The 23,300-nt window shown below is 40.1% G+C and overlaps 1 protein-coding gene across 3 annotated transcripts in view; it reads right to left on the bottom strand.

The window, feature by feature from the left end:
* Positions 1 to 16,487: 16,487 nt before the first annotated feature.
* ptn (pleiotrophin) overlaps positions 16,488 to 23,300 on the bottom strand; it is a 111,206-nt gene continuing 104,393 nt past the window's right edge. For all 3 annotated transcript variants that reach the window (XM_008119835.3, XM_008119834.3, XM_003226848.4), the window contains one exon: positions 16,488 to 17,321. In XM_008119835.3, coding sequence (XP_008118042.1) covers positions 17,269 to 17,321 — 53 coding nt within the window. In that variant the 3' untranslated portion in view covers positions 16,488 to 17,268. The remainder of the gene's footprint in view (positions 17,322 to 23,300) is intronic.

Here is a 23,300-nt window from a genome sequence, read left to right as displayed (position 1 = left end):
AGAGGACAAGGTAAATGAGGAGGGCCTGAGGTAAGCTCCCCAGGTACCGCATCCAGCCGCCGGGACTTAGTTTGCCCATGCCTGGTGTATACATATAAGATCCAGCAGAGAAAACATATGACTAGTCTTTGTTATTGCTGCTGCTGTTGTGGTGGTTGTGGTTGTTTTTGTATGCCAAACCATCTTGGCAAAATGTGTTGGGACAAAGTTTGCTTTTGTCTTCCTCTGAGGTTGAATGAGTGTGACTTGTTCACGGTTACCCTAGCGTTTTTCCATGGCAGAATGAGGATTTCAACCCTGGTCTCTAAAGTTGAAGTTCAATGTTCAAACACTACTGTGATTAAAGTAAAAGTGCTTTTACTTACAAATTAATCAAGTACATTGTTTGAGAGGTACAGGAGAGAAAAGAGGAGGAAGTCAAAATGGTTGCAGATTTAAGAGATGCACTGAGTAAATGTGTGTGTTGGGGGGGGGGGAGCTTCTAATAAACAAAGTTTAATTGTGCATAAACATTTAGAGACTGAGTGAGATAAAAACTGACAATTACTAACTATAGGTCTGCAAGGGTTGCTAACTCTAACACATCTGATGTGCACTGCATATGTGTGTGTATTTCTAATTAAAGGAATTAGTTCATGAGCTGATGAAATGAGCTGCTGTCCAGGAAAGCTCATGCTGTCATGAGTGTGCTAAAGGTGCTACCGGACTCTGTTGTTTTTGCTGCAACCGACTTGCACAGCTACCCTTTGGAAGTTGTTACAAAGATCTGAATGGCTGAAGAAAATAAGCAGATTGCTAATGCAACTATAATGAGCTTGTGAAGTAAGACTAGAGGGAGGGGAAAATATCTGAATAAATATGGAAGAGACAGGGATCTTTTAATATTTTAAGGCATGACTAAAAGAGTCCAGTTTCCACAATGGAATATGGCTCTCTCTAAAACAAGTTGAGTGCTAGGGATGCCTGCCAAGCTGCCTGGAAAGCTAAGCCGTTAATTATGCTTGCAGCTGGTAGCAACAACGCAAAGCGGCCCCTCCATCATCTCATTGACAGTGCTGCTAATTTCTATTCCAGGCAGATTTGCTGTAAGGATGTGGTTCTGTTATGTTGATACCTAGCCCAAGTCCTTGCTTCCACCTGCTCAACTTCTATGGCCAGCCAAAACATGGAGTCAGAGCCATTTGGGCTCCTTGTTGTAATGATACAGACAGCTCTCACAAAGGCGCTAACTGAATAATGAAAAACTGCCTGCACAAATAATTCATTTGCCATCTGACAAAGTACTATACAGAGAGTTTCCCCTGCACAATGGTGCATGGCTACCTTTAAAAAAAAGGTATACAATATCAGTACGTAGCAGAATGATAAAAGATAGAGAATTCATTATTCAAGCCCTTGTGTCAGTTTAGACTACCGCAGAGCAACATGGAGTGCTCCCTTAATGGTTATTCAGAAGTTTTTACTCATAACGTAGGAAACCTTCAGTCTTCTAGACTAATCCATAAAAATGGTGAAGGAGTGGGATCAGATGATTTCAGGGACAGTCCTTCTCCCACCCTGTTCCATATCATCCAGACCACCAACTTTATGGTATGGTTCTTCAGGAACATATTACCGCATAGGTCAGTGGTTATCAATCTGGGGTCCCCAGATGTTTTTGGCCTATAACTCCCATAAATCCCAGACAGATTACCAGCTGTTAGGATTTCTGGGAGTTGAGGCCAAAAACACCTGTAGACCCCAGGTTGAGAACCACTGCCATAGGTTTCCCCTTGACATTAAGTATAGTTGAATCCGACTCTGGGGGTTAGTGCTCATATCCATTTCTAAGCCAAAGAGCCGACTTTGTCCATAGACACCTCCTAGGTCATGTGGCCAACATGATTGCATGAAGCACCATTACCTTTCCTCTGAAGTGGTAACCTCTGCTAGGTTGGCAAAAGCTGGGGCTAACAATGGGAGCTCACCCCATCCCATGGATTTAGACCGCTGACCTTCCAGTCAGCAAGTTCTGCAGCTTAGAGGTTTAACCCACTGCACCACCACGGCCCCTAGATTCCCATAGCTTCTCCATTAATTTTCCAGATTTATTTATTTTGTGTCAAAAGCATTGTACAACAAATACATTTCAAATAATGGAAATTAAAAAAAAGAAGAAATCACAAGCAACTAAATAGTTTTGGACCAAAAGCGGGCAACAGCAACCGCATTTTCTGTAGCTTTAAACAACTCCTTCTCCGTGCATGAGGCAGGGCATTGTGGGCAAGCATACATATGCTGAGTTGTTTGTTCAGCTCCACAGTCACACAAGGTGGAGGATTCCTCCAGGTAGTGCCACCTTGCCAAGTTGTCTTTTGATCTGCCCACTCCACTTCTGAGTCTGTTCAGGGACTTCCAAGTTGCCCATTCTTGGTTTGCCCCTGGAGGAAGACCCTCTTGGGGGATCATCCAGTTAGAATTGCCAGGTTTAGCTGCCCAGAGGGACACCCTTGCTGTTGCTGGAGGAACATCAAGAGGAGTGGTGGTTCTCATGAAGCCCTTCCTTGATTTGAGTCTGGTGGGAGGAGGATGATAGCCATGCAGTGGGTGGCTTTCACAATGTTCGACCTTTTTTCTCTCACCGTTAGCAGCAACTTCCCGTCGCACATCAGGAGGGGCAATGCCAGCTAACTTGTAGAGTTTGTCAACAGGTGTAGGTTTAAGGCATCCTGTGATGGGGGGACACAGAAAGAGCCTCCCCGAAGATTGAGTGAATTCAGTCGGGCGTCCCCTGGGCAACGTTTCTTGTAAGCGACCGATCTTTCCACCCCAAAAGCATTGGATGAATGGATGAATACCAAAGGTCTTTATCAAGACCATTGCTAACCATTATGTCTATTAATATAGAAGGTTTGTCTCTTGCTAAGGAAGAACTATTAGCCAAAATGTCTGAGGACATCTCGTGTGACATCCTATGTATACAGGAAACACACAGAGACATCACAATGAGAAGACCAAAAATTCTTGGAATGCAACTGGCAGTGGAACGACCTCACAGGCAATATGGCAGTGCCATTTTTGTACGATCTGGTGTAGCAATCTCTGCAACTTCCCTCACAGAACTGAACAACATTTTCCAGATTCAATTATAAGATAGGCTTACCACTTATAACTGTAGCCTATTAATACATACAACTATGGTACTATTGACACAATGATAAATGCCCCCAAACCCACCTTCAATCCAGCCAGCTCCGCTGTGGGACAGAGTTCTGCAGCACAAGCAAACAAGACACTTCTTAATCAGCAAGCAGTCCTTGCTTCTGATTGGTGCTCTGCTACTTGCTGGAGAAAGGGCCTGGATGCCTCATTCTTCAGTGCCCCACTCAATCGCGTTATAATACTTGATTCTTCAATGTGGTTGTCTGAATTTTTTCTTTTTTCTTTTTAAAAAATAATTAGCTTTCTAAAATAAGTTTTAAAAGTTAAATTAAAATTAAAAAGTGAATTTTAAAAATACAGAGTTGAAATATTTTAAAAAGCCAGAGAAAAAAAGAAAAGAAAAAAAGACAAAAAAGACAAAAGGAAAGAAAAAGTAGATGGCCTCTGGTCTATCCTCGCCTGGCCAAAAGAAAACATCATAAGGCCTCCCAATGCTGACTTCTTTCTTGAACAATCCCCTGCCCCCACCCCTCAGATTATTATTCAGAACTCTAAATTGGCAAGTCCAAATTTGTGCTAGAATTGGTTTTTTGAAATGAAATGCTAGCATAAAATATAAAGGGTGAATATCGAGCTACCTGTTGTAGCCAACCAGTGTTTTTTTTTTTCTCCAGTGTGCCCAGTGAACGTTTAACATTTGGGTAGGCCTGCCAGAAGAGATAGGTCTTAAGAAGTTCCCCAAGATTTGCTGTAAGTAGATATAGGTCATCCCAGTTATAGAGGGTTACTCAGACGATTTAGATACTATAAGTAAACTTTTGAAAGTTACTTCTCCAAAGGAATTAATATCATTACACATTATTCATTTCCATCATTACTTAACATATTCATCAATACATTTTGGTGCACCGGGTTAGCTATTCGGATTAACAATTTACCAAAATTACCCATAACTGTTCCATTTTCATGGCTGGTACTTCATTGTGGTTATTTATTATTTATTCGTTATTTATAGTTGTGGTACTATTGCATAACCTACTCCCCACCTACTTTACCAAGCATCAGCTGCATGGGGAGAAAGAAGAGAGGTGACTTAGTTAAGTACAGTATGGTCCCTGTATCATCAGGAGACATATTCCTAAGCAGTAAACAATGGAAACCGAAGAGCGAACCCTACTGACTTCTGCCAAAAGTTACCATAGAGGTATTTTGAAGAACTCAGAAAATTCCTGAGTCATATACACTCTAGAAAATTCCTCCAACATGACACTATGGTAACTTCCAGAAGAAGCATACTATCACATTGCATTGGAGACCTAAAATTTCTAGAAATATATTTTGTCAGATGTGTGTAGGTGACACTGTATTTGCTAGATATATATTTAGTGATAAGTAAGCAATGCTCTGTGTTTCTTGAATTATTTATCCTGGAGAAATCATTCCAAGCATAATTTTTGGCTCATACTGCCAATCCAACTGGATTCCACTTCAGAAATACAAGAGAAAATGACTGCATCTCATTTCCTAAAGCCCAAGAGCTCTCCAATCTTCTTATTTCTTTCTTTTTCATTCCTTTTCTTTTGGAGTTCATGGTCTCCTTTGGCAATAAAGCAGCTGCACCATAGTAAAATTTTATTGTCAAGCTCACTGAGTTGTAAAAGTCTGTTTATTTTTTGGGACTGCTATAGTAGGGCTATACACAATAAGGACTTTTAAAACAAAAAACAAAACCAAAAAGATATCCAGTTTGCTCTGTGAGCTAAAACAGACCTAAGAATTATTATTCTTCCATAGTAACTCCTCCTTTTTCACTGTTGCCATTTCAAATGGTCAACTGCATTTGACAGTGGGACATAATGCCATGGCATTACCTTTCACTCAGAAAAATAAACCTATGCAAACCACATGGGTTTCATCTGAGACCTTTTTTCCATTTCCAGTTTCCAACAGGATACCAGATCCCTGGCTCTGAGTCTCCAGTCTTCATATATTATCTCCAGACAGGAGAAAAGAGCAAATTCTCTAGTTTTGGGGGTTGGTAATCAAAGCATAATGGTTTAAAATATTAACTGGAGGTCTCAGGTTTCAGCCCAGAAATCTCAGGGCATGAGATAATCCTGAACTGGCAACCCTATGAGCAGTTTTACCCCAGAGCTTAGAAAGGTTACTTCTTAGACTGAATCATCCCAAATTCCATTGCTGAAAGCATTCTAGAAGTTGCATTTCAAAAAACCAACCTCTCAAAATACTGGCTTACTTTTCAAAAGGACTGTGATCATTTTTAAAACCATGGCACATTCAAATAGACCGTTTCCTCCAGTCTCCCCAAGTGCAAAATGTACAAAAACTGTGGGAGAAAAATCCAAGGAGTCTTTATTTGAAAGCAGTTTGAAATTTCTGAAAAGAAATCCTATGCTCAGTTTCAGTTATTACTTGAGCGATTCTACGCCTGCCTAATCAAAAGCAAAGCCCAGAGTTCGGTGGGACTCATTCCCAGGGAAATATACCATAAAATCAATGAAAAAAGCCAGGTGGGAAACCTGTAATAGAAACCATCTCTTTCTGATTTACTGTCCGTTTCATGAACTTATGATTGAATCCCTGTTTCCTATCAGCTCTGGAGATAATATTTTAAGTCACATCACCTCAATCTGTTGAATGTCCTTGCCAAAAACTGGAGGTCAAATTTCATGCTTCTTTTATAACAGGTTGCATTTTGATATGTAATGCATGCCTTGATGATGGTTTTATTGGTTTTGTTGAATTTTATAGCATTGTTTAAATGGCTGATGGTTTGTTTAACGTTTCTTTCCCAGTGTATTATACCGTTACTGTTTTTATTATTTCAGCATGGACTGCTTTCAAAGACTTAGGTTGCCAGAGCTATTCCTTTATCAAAGAAGTTGGCCCTGCAAACATTCCCCATGTACATTTGCAGAAACTAAAAAACATTTCCCCTCTTGCATTAAAGGACTAATTATGGGGAAACTGCTATTGTGAAGGGAAGAGGGCAACAGTCCAATAAACGTTGGGAACCCGAATGCTACTTTAATCATTGACATGCCCTTTGCTATTCAGAGCAGTTGTTTTGTGAACCACTACACAGCATATAAGTTTCTTTGACGGGCAACATCTTGGCTGGGAATGCAAGGAGAAGGTGAGAGAGTTGCTTGAGAGGGTTTTTTTGGCAGGATTTCTGCTCTCAACAATGTGAATGGCAGCATTCACAGGGTCATAGACCACTGCTTCGAAATCTTTTCCATTGCCAAGGGAGAAAAACCATAGGAAGACAAGTAGGTAAAACAAGCCGATGGATGGTGTGTGTCAGAGAGAGAGCCATCCATTTAAATAGATATATACATGGATGTTTGGATGTGGATACATAAAAATAGCAGATAATTAGATGATAGATAGATGATAGACAGATAGATGATATAGATAGATAGATAGATAGATAGATAGATAGATAGATAGATAGATAGATAGATCATAGAATCATAGAATAGTAGAGTTGGAAGAGACCTCATGGGCCATCCAGTCCAACCCCCTGCCAAGAAGCAGGAAATCGCATTCAAAGCACCCCCGACAGATGGCCACCCAGCCTCTGCTTAAAAGCCTCCAAGGAAGGAGCCTCCACCACAGCCCGGGGGAGAGAGTTCCACTGTCAAACAGCCCTCACAGTGAGGAAGTTCTTCCTGATGTTCAGGTGGAATCTCCTATGTCATCAGTTAATCCATTTATATAGATAGATACAGAAATAGATCTGAGATCCTTCCTGATAAATTGATATGTGTATGGATGGTTTGATACTGTCAAAGACACAGATGTGGAAGTTTTTAAAAGTCCCTTTGAATCCTGGCTTTAATATGTAAACATCTTATCATAATTGGAATCCAGAGAAGTAATGCATACAAACCTGGGGGGGGGGGAGATTTACACAGGCACTCCTAATTCATCCTCTCAATTTCCACTGCGTCCATTTTTGGGCACTTCAATTCAAGAAGGATATTAACAAACAGGAATGTGTCCAGAAAAGGGCCACCAAAATTGCGAAAAGGTCTGGAAGCTAAGCCCCTATGAGGATCTGCTTAGGGAGCTGGGTACATTTAGCCAGAAAAAGAGGTTAAGAGCCATGATTATATATATCAAAGAATGTCATTTTGAAGAGGGAGCAAGTCTGTTTCCTGATGCTCCAGATACTAACATATAGAGCATGATGAAATACACTGCCTTAGAAGGTGGTGAATTCTCCTTTGTTGGTGGTTTTTAAATAGTGGCTTGATGGCCATCTGTCAGGAATGCTTTGATTGTGTATTCCTCCATGGCTGAGAATGCACAATCTGGATGGATGGCTCTTCTAATCTCTTCCAACTTTATGATTAATATGGCCTCAATTACACTGCAATATATGGTCAGTGCTGCTGAAGTTGTGGACCGAAAGGTCACAGGTTCGAATCCAAGGAGTGGAGTGAGCACCCACTGTTAACCCCAGCTTCTGCCAACCTAGCAGTTCGAAAACATGCAAATGTGGGTAGATTAATAGGTGGGCGAGCCTAAGTCTAAAACTGAGGGCGAGGGCCAAGTAAATGGCCTTGGAAGGCCGCATCCGGCCCCCGGGCCTTAGTTTGGGGACCCCAGCTCCATGCAGTCATGCTGGCCAAATGACCTTGGAGGTGTCTATGGACAACTCCGGCTCTTCAGCTTAGAAATGGAAATGAGCATGAACCCCAGAGTCGGACACGACTGGCCTTAATGTCAGGGGAAAACCTCTACCTTTACCCATATACTCAGTGTAGACTCAGGTCCCATCTACACTGTCATATATGCAGTTCCAGAATGCAGTTTCTATGGTAGTGAAGATGGAGCCTAGACCCCACTATTGTGGGTTTTTCCTGACCAGCAAGAGCAGTTTTTGGATGAATGGGGCATACAGAAACAAATTAAACCTATTTTATTCTTATAGTAATCATGCAGATCAAGCTAAGAACCAAGTGGCCACCCAATGTTGTGCTTTAAGCTTCTGACTTGAGTGAGCATTAGCATCTTCATCTCCCTAGTGGCAAACAATCTGTACCCTCTAGTGGTTACCAACCCCTTTTATTGGAGCACCAATTTAGCAACAAAGTGGAGGGGGTGGCAGGTCAACATCATTAATCCCACCCCTGCAACCAGCCTACTGATTAGGGTCATGTAGCCACATTTCTTGCTTACCAGCACTCTTTAGAGGTTATCAATTGGGACTTGTAATTGTGTCATTCATGATATGCCAGAAATGATCCATTCCAACAATGACTCTCATTACATCAACATGGAGAGAAACACTTCTGGGCCATAGAGTTTCCACTTATAAACATATATTAATCCTAGAATATTTAGAAAATTATTGGTGTGTGTAATTGAGCAGGCAAAGGCCTTTAAAGCTCTCCCCTGCATTCTTCTAGGAGCCTGCAAAAAGGATCATAAAACAACTTTGGGCACTATTGGACTTTATAGAAAGCGATGTTCTCGGAACTGAGATGAAGCATTTATTTAAAGTATATGTTTATTTTCTTCATAGCTGAAGACAGTCTGGGGGCTTCTTGAGATGATATCTCACCAAGGAGCGCAAAGTCAAATTCCACATTCCCTTTGATAAGGCAGCTGGCTTACTCACTTGTCATGGCATGTTTATGCAAGAGGGTAATTGAAAATGCAGTGCTTATTTCATTGCACAGGTTGTATGTTTTCCATCTTCCCTTACATCAATCTCTCATGAATTTATGAGCTTTTTTTCTTGGCAGAAAAAGCTGTCCAGAATTTTTACAGGACCTTGTTCTTAAGGCCAAATGGCAAAAAAATTAAAAAAAATATCATCCCATTTTGGTGGTGAAAAATAATTCCGTTCTGGACTACTGAGATGTCAAGTTCAGGCCAACGGAGAGGTTATGGAGGAGTTTAGAGAAAACCATGTTTCTTTATCCGAAGGTCCACTGGACCTGTTCTTTGAGCTGGAGCTGAAATTCACGGCTAACTCTCAGGAGCAGACAGACTTCCCACTAAAGAGAATGGCTTTTTATTCCCTTTACTGAAAGACCAAAAGAGCTGTTTATTTGTGTGAACAATAATCAAAAATAATAATCCTGGCCCCCAAGGCTGCCATGCATCACAACCAAAAGCATAAAACTTTATTGATAACAGCAGCAGAGAAGTGAAAAGGACAACAGGAAAAGCAAAACTGTGGGAGTTTTCTGGGAACCAGGGAGCTTTACAGTTTAAAAACAGGGAAGTCGGTCCCCATAGCATAGGAGTCTACCTAAGCTAAGGCATAATTTCCTTTTAAAATTCCAAGTTCCAAAATAGGACCGCTTTCCCTAATATTCCCAGGTTGCTTCTGTGGTCATTTTAAAACTGTAAAAGAATAAACTTCTGCAACAGACTCAACAGAGACAGCAGCACTCCAAGCTCCAAAGAAATAGCAACTCTATACTGTAGATCCAAAATTGAGAGCCAATTTTACATGGATTTATAGTTTGGTAAGACACCAGCCCTCTATGACAGAGAACGTTAAAGGCCTTGTAAAATGACAACTTTTATCATTCCATACCATTGAACCATGTCAGTTAAAGTGGGCCAGTCACTGTCTGAGCAAGCCCACCATTCAGGGTTATAAAAAGGATGAGGTATGTAGTGAGTAAAATAGAGGGTGTCATAGTGCTAAGACAGGAAAAAATTCTGTGAACTGGACTTTCCCGAGTCTTTCCTCCTGCCTTTCCTATGCCATAATTCACAGCTTTTGACAGCTATTGATCAGGCCACAGAGAAGAACAACTCAAGACACCAACATCATACCAGAGTCTTAACGGCAGCCGTCAACACGGACTCTTTTTCCACGATTCTCAGCTAGCAGGTGACAGGAAGGATAATCTTTTTCCTTGTGCAGAAAAATTTAGAAGGCATTTTGTCATTGCACTCCTGAGATATGCTCCAGGGAAAAGGTTTGGCCTTCTTTCTTCAAATGTCAAGCAGCAGTTATAATCCCAACAGGATCCCTGAATCATTTCCATCTGACTAGGCATTACAGTATGACTCCCATATCCTCAGGGGACAGGTGAGGATTAGAAATAATAGATAGTAGTGAACCCTATTAAAATAAGTGACTTCCAGTAGAAACATACATGCCATAGAATATTACTGAACTTAATATTTTCATTCACCTTTCCCATATTTCATAGCCAGTTCAGGTCGTAAGTCTAAAGAACAGTGTTATACAACTTACCTAGGAAGACATTTATTTTTGACTTTAAATAGGAATACTAAGTAATAGCAATCTCCATTAGGTTTTATTTCATTGCCATAAATGTATAGCAGAAGATGGTGAAGAAACTCTAGTCTTAACTTCCTCATCTCTCGTTCCTAAGAAGCAGAACTTACCTTTAGTTAGCAACTTTGAAAATATTCCTGTCTGATTGATTATCTGGATGCCAGTGTGGTGTTGGTGGCACGAGAGTTAGATTATGACTCTGGATTTCAGAGTTTGACCCCCAACGCAGCCATGCAATCTGCCTAGTTGACCTTGGACAAACCACACTGTCTCAGCCTCAGAGGAAGACAAAGGCAAACCTTCTCTGAAAATAAGAATAACACTTTATTTATATTCCACCCTATCTCCTCGAGGGGACTCAGGGTGGATCACAGTACACATACATGACAAACATTCGATGTTGTTTGAACAGACAGGACAAAAGAGACAAAAAGGAGGTATGTTGTGTCGACATCCAGCTTTGGCACCTTGGAGGTTGTGCTTGAATCCAGCCATAGGGAAGTGGTCACTCCATCCTCTATGACGAAGAGCCATCAGGACTACCTCCTTCCTTTTGGTCACTGGGCATTTTCTGGTCTTTTTTATGGTGTCATAAAATACCTCCTCCGATATTTGGCAGCAACTAATTTCTCTACTTACAGCTCTAAGCTGTTTTCGAACTGCTTAAGTAAACAGTGAGGTGGGATGACAGTCTGGTGCTCACTCCGACTTGGGCTTTGAACCTTTCAGTTGGTAGATCTTATTGCTGCTGGTGAATTACCAGTGTGCTAAAGCCTGGCCCTAAAAAAAAAACCTTATCAAGAAAACCCCAGAACACATCTCAACCAAAAACATTCTTGGTATCTTGGTTTTTAGGAATTTTTCTATAGTTATTTTGAGTGCTGATTCAGAAAATTGCATTGCATGGACAACATCAGCTCTAGTTTGTTATATATGGTTATCATGATTTTCTATGGCTGAGCAGATAACAGCGGGTACGTATATGGCATATGTTCTGCATCTTAAAAACTAGTGCTGATGGGCAAATGCTGGTGCCATTTTTGGAATCAGCAGATAAAATATATCCAGAACAGGTCTAACATTTGAGGCATCAAAAGGTGTGTTGGCCAGTGAAAGTTTCATATCCGGGTCACCGCAAGTCAGATGTGACTAGAATATACACAACTGTCTGTGTATTTCTCTCTTTCTCTCTCATCTATAATATTTACCAGAATGCAACACAGCAGTGAACTAAAAATAGCACTAAATCCATATTGCATTCATGTTTTAACAAATGAACATAACAGCTGATGGGAAGTTCTGATAATTACCAGGATTTCACGAGAGATATCTATTCCATTTCAGCAGTCAGCATCAAAGAGAGATGTCTATTCCTCTCCTGCTGCTGACCTGATGAAAAATGCTTCTGTGAAGCACATATGTGCTATGGTAGAACTCTCCTTGTCACTGATGCAAGTAAGCAATTTGAAAGGCATGTTCTTTTCCAGCATGGCAAGTGGTTGGACTAGATGACCCATGTGGTCTCTTCCAACTCTATTGTTCTATTATTCTATGACAAGGTGAGGAAGTGGTAACACTCATCCTTCCACAGATGTTCTCATAGGTATCCCCCGCCTACACGCACATACCTGACATTTGCCACACAATGGTCTTGAACCAGCCAGGGTTCAGAATGTATATAATACTGTCAATTTTCCCTGCCTTTTTCAAGTGAAAGCATGCTTGCCAAACAGCTTGTAGCACAATGAGAGCTTCCATATAACCATCAGGGACATGTGATACTCCTGAACTGCTATCCTTGAGAAGCTGTCTCTCTATTTTGTGTTAAATCATCTTTCCTCAGAAATAGTGTTCAAGACTCAGTGCTCTGGGGGATTCTTGGATCTAATAGAATTGTGCCTGTGAAGCTAAAGATGATGGGATTTGTTTCTTATAGATAGAACAATGCTAGGCAAGCCAAGAGCATATCCTTTGGGGCTGTGATTTATTGAGTGGGTGCCTTTTGCACTCTTTGAAACCTCTGCTTGCTTGGCCTGTGTAAAGTTAAAATGTCTCTGGAAGTGGCTTTTGTGAACAAAAATACATGCTGGCAGCCACTTTGATGATTTTTTTATCATCTAAGAGTAAGCACTGGCCCAATGCAACAGAGGCGTTTTACGGGCCAACAACATTCACAGGCATCAAAGGCTGTCAAGTGATCCAATGACATTGATTTATCTGGGGGCCAACATGTGCAATGAGAAAACTGGAAAGCATTTGATGGAATGAGAACCTAGAATAATTTTCTCCAATCTGGACTCCTCAAGATGGACCTGCTAAATACGACGACCAAGGATGATGGGATTTGAAGAATAATGTATCTGGAGGGTAAGACACACTTAGCATCTAACACGAAGAACACTTATTTAAGGTTTTCAAGTCAACTCACATTTATGGCAACCCTCTCTGGGGTAATGATGGCAAGATTTATCCAGAGAAGATTGAAAGCGGCCTTTCTCCAAGGCTAGGAACATGTAACTTTCTGTGGTCTGCCAGTGAGTTTCCATAGTTGATTGGGAATTCAAACCCTGGTTTTTCAGAGGCCTAATCCAACATTGTACTGGATTTCAATTAGGGAAAGGCAAATCAGTACGTTAGACATGAATATGTCACTTTAACATGTTCTCATTCATATCAATTCTGTCTTCTTACTGATTTAATTGGTGAATTTTTAATATCCACACAAATGTTCACTTTTATAAGCATTTGTAAACACTTTCTTTCAAAGTTTTAAACATAGCAATTTGTTTCCATTCATATCCTGCCCTTTGGTCAGTGAACTACTCTTCACCTTGTGATCACAATAACCTTCTGATGAGATTGTAATACCAGCACCTACTGTACTATTATGGTGAAGATATTATAGGTTCAAAGTATAACTACAAAGCACACTTCAAGGCAGAAACTGTTTTGCTGTAGAGAAATGTTATATTCAGGTAGTTTCAGTACATTGTTAACAATCTTTGAGAGTACTTTTGCAGCTATATTCAAGAACCAAGGTACATTTTCTTAGAAATTTTATTCAACATTTGGCTGGAAAGACCACTTTTTTGACAATGCCACTAGGAGAAAGTCTACATGTTTTCAGAAACCTTATGAAAAACCCAGTAGCCCAGTGCTACTCAGTGGTCAGTGGATAACTACTGGTCCACAAGAAATCAGCTACTGGTTCACACTGAGGTTCAGGAAAGAAATAAACAATAAGGGCAAGATGTTACTAGTCCCTAATATGTTAGAGAAAGTGATAGGTATGGCAAAAATATTCAAAATTTTTGAAAAAAGTCAAAAGCACAGTAATGGAAAGAATCCCAAACTGACGTGCTTTCACGGTTAAAGGTATTTTCTGTGCAAAATCTCACATGGCATATTTGTACAAATACAGCATTTTCTTTGCAAACGTATCCTGTACAAAAAATGTTTTATCTTCTACTAAAAGTAGCACTTTTGTGCAAACCAGCATGGGTGGATTTTCTGTCCAGAAGATTTTGTTTTCTGTTCAAAAATAGAACATGGGAGGGTTGGGTTTTTTTTTGGGGGGGGGGGGTTGCAGAATAAATCCCAAAGTGCAAATAGCCTTTAAAGGAACTGTGCACTATTTAAAGACTTTCTCTCAGTGGAAAAAAATGCAAAAGGTATTACTTGTTTCCTTCAAAAACAATATTAGAGAAGTACACCCCTAAAAATAACCTACTGTTTTGCCACAACAGAGAAGCACTGCTGTAGCCGACCTGAAAGAAATGGCTTGCCTTATGTTCTTTCATGCGAGGTAGGCCTGTCTTATGTAGAACCCTGTTGTTTTGTTCTGAAATGTCAGCTGCCATCAATATTTCAGCAAAAGACACTGGAGAGGCTTTACATAAGTCAATACAGGGCAGAGCTATTCCAGCAACTTGCATTGTTTTAAAGGCAAAATCAATGCAATGGCAATTCCAAGCAACAGGAAATGGTTGTCCCAATCATGACCCGTTACTTGCAGTTTACTTGTGGAAAAGAAAAGCCCAATGACCACCTAGTAGTCTCAAGATCAAGAATCAGGATATTACTCAGAAGTCAGCATACCAAGACCAACTGGCTTGTGTGCAGAAGAGATTCAGGAACTGGGCAGAGTGTCTGAGCTGGCTTGGATATTGTCCATTGAGTGGGTGAATAACATTGTTTCCAGTAGTTGTATAGCATTTTCTGCCTGCTTTATCTAGGGAGTCTGGTTGTTCCATACCAGGGGTCCCCAAACTTTTTAAGCAGAGGGCCGGTCCACAATCCTTCAGACTGTTGAGAGGCCGAATTATCATTTGAAAAAAAATACAAACAAATTCCTATGCATACTGCACATGTCTTATTTGTAGTACAACAACAACAACAACAATAATGAAAGAATACAATATTTAAAAATGAAAACAATTTTAACCAACATAAACCTATTAGGATTGGGCCTTCTACTGGCCAATGAGATAGTCAAGTTAATTAGGATTGTTGTTGTTGTTGTTGTTGTTGTTGTGTGCCTTCAAGTCATGTCAAACTTTGGCCGAGCTTAAGTCTAAAATTAATTATTTATTTACTGCATTTATTTACTACATTTATATCCCACCCTTCTCACCCCGAAGGGGACTCAGAGCAGCTGTATGTACATACAATATATTATATTATTAGCATAACACAATGTTAGCATTATATATTACTATATTGAACTATACCACTATACTATTATATAATATGTAATATATACCATATAATTAATATTATTATATGGTATTACTATTAGTATTATATTGTAAGATAATAATAAGATTATTATCAATATTATATGTATATACAATATATTATATTATTAAAACTGATATAAAATATTATATTATAAAACTGAGGGCGGGGGCCAGGTAAATGACCTTGGAGGGCCGCATCCGGCCCCCGGGCCTTAGTTTGGGGACCCCTGTTCTATACAAACAGATGAGGTCATGCTAACTGAGCTGCAAGTATATCAAGATTCTCTCCAAACGTGCCAGTCCAACTACTATCTCTGAGGGAAACCCCTCACAAACAGAATTCTTAGCTAGATAAATTTGGGACCAAGACCTTTGAGGGTAGAGCATGCTTTGCATATAATGATGCATTCATGTGTAGGGGGGTTTAAGGATAGGGACTATGAACTTCTGAATATACTCATGTATACCTTGACTGCATGAATAAGTTGAGGACACATTTTGTGGCCAAAGTTATGGATTTTCATATGATACATGGCTAAATCAAAGGTCATTCTGCACAGAGAGGAATACACAAATACCACCTTAGTGGGCCACCTTCCCCTGGCCACTACCACAGTTTCTCTGCCTAGGCCTTCAAAAAAGCCAGAAGCAACACCATGGCAGAAAGAGTATAGTGCGTCTTTCTTTTTTCTTTAATTTCTCCTGGGACAGACTAAGTTCTTGCCTTTCACTGCACTACTCAGAGAAAGGCATAGTTCTTATAGTACAGTACTCACATAGACCAATTGATAAGTTGACCCTGGTTTTTTGGGGTTGATTTTTGATTAAAATTTTTAGACTTATACATGAGTACATATATACTCATATGAGTATAAGCTCTGGCATGGACTGGTCCATGAGGTCACTAAGAGTCGGAAGTGACAGAACAAATAAACAACACATACATGAGTATATAGGGTTCTACATCTATTGTCAAATAGTATCAGCATGGAATGACAGCAGCCTGATAACAACTTTAGAAATGATTTTCTACAGTTTTAGTTGCACAGTTTATTGTGAGAGAATGCAAAGTCTTTGGTACAAAGACACTTGCAAACCGTACGATTGTCATATTTGTGTAGTTTCAGTTCTGAGATGCACCACAGGTATAAAAAAATGGGTGTTCACACCTCATATTAAATGGTGAATTCACACATTTCAGCATGTCTATGTCCATGTCACCGCCATTTACCATTTACAATACACCGTTACTAGAAATCATGCTGAATGAAAATATTTTCAGGAAGCACATAAGAAGCATTATAGACTAGAGCCTTAAATTGTTTTATTAAAAGGTGTAAATTGCAGCCAAGTTAGTTATTTCAGTGCAGATACAGTCTGGAGATAGAGACCCACACTTGCTAATAAAAAACATAAAAAGGGGTGGGGAAAATCTGTTTTACACATAGGATGGCCAAGTTGTTCAGCATCTAGACAGGTCATAATGACATCATAGAACCTTGATAGAATACAACTTGGGAGTTCCATGTAGGTCATCAACCCTGTCCTTAGCATACAAACCCAGGCCTTAAAAGACTGGACTTTGAAAGAAGGAATGGGGATTTGGGAATGAAGCTATGCTTTTTCCATTTACCTTTTTACCTTGTGTTCTAAATGACACTACTGCCTTTTACTGCAAACTTCTACAAAGGTTAAGAGCATACACTGAAAACACTAGGGCAGCCTTCCACGATCCAGCACCTTCTAAATGTGCTGTACTACAAATTCCTTTATTATTTGTTTCTTTGTTTGTTGCATTTGTATGCCACCTTTTTCCCAGAGCAGGATCCAAAGTGAATTATTCCCACCCATCAAACTGGGAATGGTAGGAACTGTAATCTTACCCAATTGAAGAGTGCCAAATTAGGAGAGGCTGTACTAGAATAAAAAATAAAAGAAGAAAGAGAGTGTATTTGCATGTTTATTTCCTCCTACTGTACAATTAAGCTATAAATAACTTCTGGATAAAATGCCTAGGTGTCAATGAAACTTGTGTTAACCGATTACATTCGAGGAAATCCCATTCCCATGCCACTTGGCATAGCTTTCTTATTCCAGTGTCTTCTCCTGTTTCTTGCCTTCTTTTTTCTTTTTCTTGGGTTCTGTTGAGACAAAAAAAGATCAAGAAAAGCATTACAAGTGCATCAGAAATAGGATTGGCTCCTGAGGATGGGAAAGTTGGCATTTACCTCTCTCTTGAGACTTCTGGGGATTCCTAGGAACTATCTTTGCATAGAGTGTTCAGGAAAAGGTGCAAAAGAAGGGGCTTTAGCAGTCTTTCCTTTCCCATTTTCAGGGAATTGTGATGATTTTCTGGAGGTGGGTGACACTTACCAGAGATTTTCAAAGCTCTGTTGAGCTGTGACCACTCTTTTGGATTACTCAGAATGCCTCACTTAAAGGAGCCTTTGTGTGAAAAATGGTAATCACCACAAAAATGTGACGAATACCAGACTGGTAGAACTTTGAAAAGCTCTGATAAGCTTCACATATTTCCTCCTTCTGCCATCTTCAAACTGATGAGAAGATCCTAAAAGCATAGAATCATAAAGTTGGAAGGGATCTCATGGGCCACTAAATTCAGCCTTCTGACTAAAGCAGTCCCAGTCTAGTCTCTTTGTAAAGCCCTCTACCTCGCTAGACAATTTGTTTTGTTGCTGAACAGCTCTTATTGTCAAGACAGTCCTTCTAATTTAAATCAAAATAATACCCTCCTGTTAATTCAAACCATTAGATCTGGCCTTACCTTCTGGGGCAGCAGAGAACAAATATACCTCAACTCTGTAACAGCCCTTAAAGTATTAAAAAGTGCCCTCAGATTTGTTTTTATCAAGCTGAAGATGTCCAGCTCCTTCAACCTCTTTCATATGTTTTATACTTCATACCTCTTATCATCCTTGTTGCCCTTTGATGAACCCATTCCAACTAGTCTATATTCTTTTTTTAAAAAAATGAGACCTTCTGCTTTGGCTTCCTACATTTGTGGTACCTCAGGCATTGGTAGGACATTTCAGCCCAGCACTGGAGGCATCAGTGACTATAGTTCTGCATGAGTCTCCTTGTTTCATCCATCTCTTCTGATTACAGCAAGGCAAATGACTGTCAGATACAGAGACACAATTGGCGAACTCCTTGTTTCTAATTCTGCTGTGTCTTTGCAGCCAGAGAGGTTGAATGGTGCCATCAATCAGAAAGACCCAGCAGAATTACCAGGCACCTGAAGAGGCTGATTAGAAAGTGGAAATCCATGGTTGTGAATCATACAGGCATTCAGTTGGGCAGCTTCTTGAACCGAGTGGGTGTTCATATTGTTCCAGTGCCTTCCACAATATGCAGTTTGGGAAAGTGAGCAAACGAAGACAGCATCAAAGGTTAGAATAGCTGGTCGCCATCTAATGATTCCCACCACCACCACCGAAGTTCTTAGATCTGATGCTGCTTCTCTTTACTTGTGCAACTACCCCTGCAAGCACATTAATGATCACTGGTTAGTGGTTATGCTGTCTGAGGACAAGATGGTGTTATTCCTATTTCATATGCAAATATTGGTTGAACTGGCAATTCCGTCTTACTTCAGTAAAATAGTTTCTTCTAACCAGTGGATTGGCAGGGAGACATACATATGACCTTGGTTCCCAAGTTGAAAGAAAGTTGAGATACAAATAAAATTAATAAAATAATAACTTGTTAAGAAACTTGTTAAGCTTTAGATGGGAATAAGGGGAAGTAGCTAAAGTAGCATTGATTCACCATATTATCTCCCTATGGACAGTAGTGCCCACAGATACAAAGCAAGAAAATAGCAAGAAAGGTATAGTCTTAATTAGTCTTCAGACGTCTCACTTTTAAAATGGTCCAGTTTCTCGCTCTCCTCTTTCCATTTCCCTCTTTTTTTCTGTTTATTCCAACTGCTGTAAATTCAAAGTGCAAGGGCAGTTGCCCTTTCTAGTAGGCTTAGTCAGAAGCAAACTGCTGCAGCCTCTCCTAGCTTGCCTATTCTCCCTCATTCATAACCTTTGCCATCCTGACCATACTCTGATATTGTTGGATTATCTGTGAACTATTGGAAGGCAGAAAGATGTTTTATGCAGCAACACTATCCGGTAAAAAAAAAAAATCCCCCCCCCCCCCCACATACGCACAAGTTTAGGAACTACCACTGAACACAACCCATTTTTGGAATAATACGAGTTAGAAAAACAAAAGCAGCTCTCTCCCCTGTGTACATTTGACACTGTCTCTCTAGCAGGCAAATGTTGCTTCTTAGAAGAAAGAACACAAAATGAAAAGAGTAGGAATGGGTTTGAAAGCAACCGGGTGTGCGTATAGGAAAGGAGAGGGGAGGAATTGTGGCTCAGGCAAAATCTTTCCTATCTCAAGAACCAGCTCTATTTGGCATGCAAGCTATTGTTTCAGGGACTCGCTTAGAGAGAAAGAAAGAGAAAATGTGGGATGGGGGGTGAGAGAGAAAGAATCCTGAAAATAGCAGGCAGCTTCTGTAGAAAGCAGGTCATGGCTCAGTGGAAAACATGCAAAAGAATTTTATACGTATGTCTCTAAACATATAAATGATGCTAAGGCACCTCCCACCTTTGCTTTCTTATTTACTGGGGAATCATTGGGGTTCTCAGAGAATGAATTTGACTCTGGGGGTGGGTGAAAGGGCTCCCTCACCTAATGCTGCCCCCTGGTCTCTCCCCCTCCCCTCCTCGGAGGCTGACAGTGTTCACCCTTTCAGCTAAGGACAGAACATTGAATGGAAAAGAAGAAGAAAGAGCAACAACAGACAATGATTACCAAGAAACACAAAGGCAGTGAAAATGGGAAACAAAACCAAAAGCAGTGAAGATGGTAAACAATACCACTGAAAGGCCCAAACTGGACATTTTAGGTGCTAGACATATGCAAGGGAAATTCTTTTTAAAAGATCTAACAACAACAACAACAACAACAACAACAACAACAACAACAACATAACCATCCATAACACGCCAACACACTCACCCACAAATAAGTTCTTTATAGTCTCTCATCAGACCAATGTTTAGCTTGCATTCAAGTAGAATTTGAGGTGAATGTTGTCACATCTCTTGGCCCTTCTCCATGGGAGCTGTTGGTTCCGTGTCACTGGGGCACTATATCTCCTCCAGGTTTTCATCTGAACTTGTTTAAAGAGTTCGGGATAGTTGTGCATTCAAGACATTTCTGACTTCTGCCAACCCTAAGATGAACATTTTGTGGTGTTCTTTTTTGAAACGTTTGTTTAGAAACGTTTCCATTGCCTTCTTTGAGGCTAAAAAAGTATGACTTGTCCAACTCACAGAGATTTCAACTTTAGTTTCAAAGAGTCCTAGTCCAGTATTCAAACCACTATACGATGTTGGCTTTCTGTTGTATCCCAGCTTGCTCCTGAGCTGTCAGATGAGCCTGAGGTTGGTCCTGTTCAGCTTGTGATTGTGCCCGCACCTGACCTATCAGATGAATCAGGGTTGGGGCCTAGGATTCCCTTGCAGCCAGAGTTCGATGAAGCTGTTGTTCCTGGCCAGCCAATGTTTGTCTCTGAGGATTCTAGGAACAAGCATACAATGGTTTCAAGCAGGCAGCTTGAACCACATTCCTTGAACCTTCCCTTGCCAGATGGGCATTTCAGTTCTGATAAGATTAACGATTGACAGAAAGAAAGCTATATGTCAACAGAGATGAGAAAGGGAGGTTTGGAGATGAAGCAAAAGGCTGTTAATGAGAAAAGGCTTTGAACAAACTTCCCATGGAAAGCGGCCTTGATTTCAGCTTTAAGAGGATTTTCAGAGGTGGTAACTTTGCTCATCGAGCGTAATTCCTGTTCATGGACACATAGAATCCTGTTCCTTATTCCTGTGGATATTCATGCCAAGTTCATGTAGCCTTGTATCTTGAATTTTGTTCCAGTCCTCGTTTTTGCTCTTGGGGAATTTTGGATAATCCAAAAATTGTTCCTGAAAGTTTTGCAATTTGGATTCCTTGTTTCAGTCAAAATCTTGTTATTTGGTCTAGTTTTGTTCCTGTTCCTTGGACTAATTTTGATACCTTGTTGGAGTTTATTCTTGTATTTGACGTTTATGGACCCTTGCTTCAAGACTCTCAAGTATCTTGTACCTGATGGACTAAAATCTTGTTTCATTGACTTTGAATTTTGATTTGCTATTGCTTACATACATTCTTCAATAAACAACTTGTTTTGCTTATAGTCTGGGGCTCCAGCATGGCTTTGAGATGTCTCTGCAGTCTAAGGGTGCAACATTCTTTTCTAAGATGTTAAACCAATGGGGTCAGTGGATTAAGGATTCAGTACCTTGGATAGCCCTTTCAAGTATGGGCTAGAGCCAAAACAGGATGAATTCAGTGCCCCACTAACATGGAAGCCAAAAACTGCCCCAGTTTTACTCTCCAGCAACTCTTCTGGCCAATCAAACTTGGTAGCATTCACACAATAAATTAATCTGTGTATACTTATTTGTTTTGTTTTTTTGTTTAGTAATGGCTAATGTGGCATGCTAATAAGGAGATTTGACCCAAGTTTGTTACTCGGAGTCATGCATCAATGGCCTCTTGACATCGCCTTCCACACTCATGAGACAAGAAGTTGGAAAGGCAGCATTTCACTGAATTTCTCGAATGGAGGAGAAAGGCCATGACAGTTTTGCATGTGTGGAGCTCATCGTTAGCCTTAGCAAAGTTTATGAAAGCTTTCTTCTCTTCTCTCTTGTCTGCATAATTTTTGGGTGCCTAACCACATGGAGAGTTCAGTGTCATGGCAACAGGGAAACAGTTTCAGGGTTTAGTCTGAACCTTTTTTAATGCTTAGAAAACATCTCCCTTTTCCTCACAGATTTGGTTATAAAAAGGAGAATTGATGTCGAAACTGCTCTATTTTTATATTGCTTATATAAATTGCATAGTATGTTGCTTATACCTATTGCATACAATTCATATATACACAACAGAGATAGTTAGACAGATGATCAATAAAAGAAAACATAGATAGCTAAGATGATACAGATATATATTGTTTATATATTTTTGTAGTCTGGACTTTAAAGGACACATACAAGCTCCAGAACCTCAAAATAAGTTCAGAACCTATACAGTTCAGACTAAAATCCACAACAGACATCACTCACCAGTCACCACTGGCAGTGAAGGAGAAGTTTTGGGGTCAATCTCGGTATGCAGAGTCAGACTTTATTCTAAGCCTTTGCACTTTAACATAATATTTTTATAGCCTCTGAGATGTTTTTCCATGGATCATAGGGCTACGGTATCAGTATTTTTAATACATATATATTAACTGTTTCCCTGTTGCCATATTCCACCCTAAGGACCTTTTTCTGAAGGGCAGCATATACTTCTGTGAAATAAAGAAATAAACACGTTTTGATGTTTACAGAAAATTCAACAGACAACGCAAAATATCTGTTTTCCAAGGTTAAAGGGGGACTTCTTTGAACAAAGATGTTAGTGATTTGCAGAAAGCACTGCCCACCACACACAGAGGAAGAGACACTTCATAAAACAGCAGTATGGAATATTATGTCATGCAGCCTGGCCTCAATCCGGAGATAATTTAAAACAAGAAATGCAGCTCTGCTTTTATTATTCCACAGGTGAGAGACCTGCCTTCTAAAGTTTATTTGACATGCTTAAACAAGGAAAAGAACAAAATGAAGGAGATGAGAAGGGAGAAAGTAAACAGAATGAGAAATTTGAAGCAAAGAGAAAGAAAATGGAAGAGAAAGGGGGAAAGGATGGTATAACAGAAGAAAGGCAATAATTTACCTATTTGGAATAGAAATGGGAACAAACATTTGTTTATATGAGTACTTTTAAAAAATGTGATAAGCATATCAGTTTTGGGCATTTTCACTGCTGATGGGAGCTGAAAAACACCCAAACTAGAGCTGAGGGGAATTTTTTTCAAAAGCATCCCCTACCCAAGACATTTCTCCTCTTTCGCAAACTGGTTGGGCAGCGGGGCAAGCCCGGCACCCTGCCTGAGCAGCAGCAGCACTTTCCCATCACACGTGGGGAAGCATCGGTGCACG

This window comes from Anolis carolinensis, chromosome 5 (genome assembly GCF_035594765.1).
Source record: "Anolis carolinensis isolate JA03-04 chromosome 5, rAnoCar3.1.pri, whole genome shotgun sequence".
NCBI lineage: Eukaryota > Metazoa > Chordata > Lepidosauria > Squamata > Dactyloidae > Anolis > Anolis carolinensis.
The sequence above is the reverse complement of the archived record's forward strand: the minus strand, read 5'-3'. Positions and strand labels throughout refer to the sequence as shown.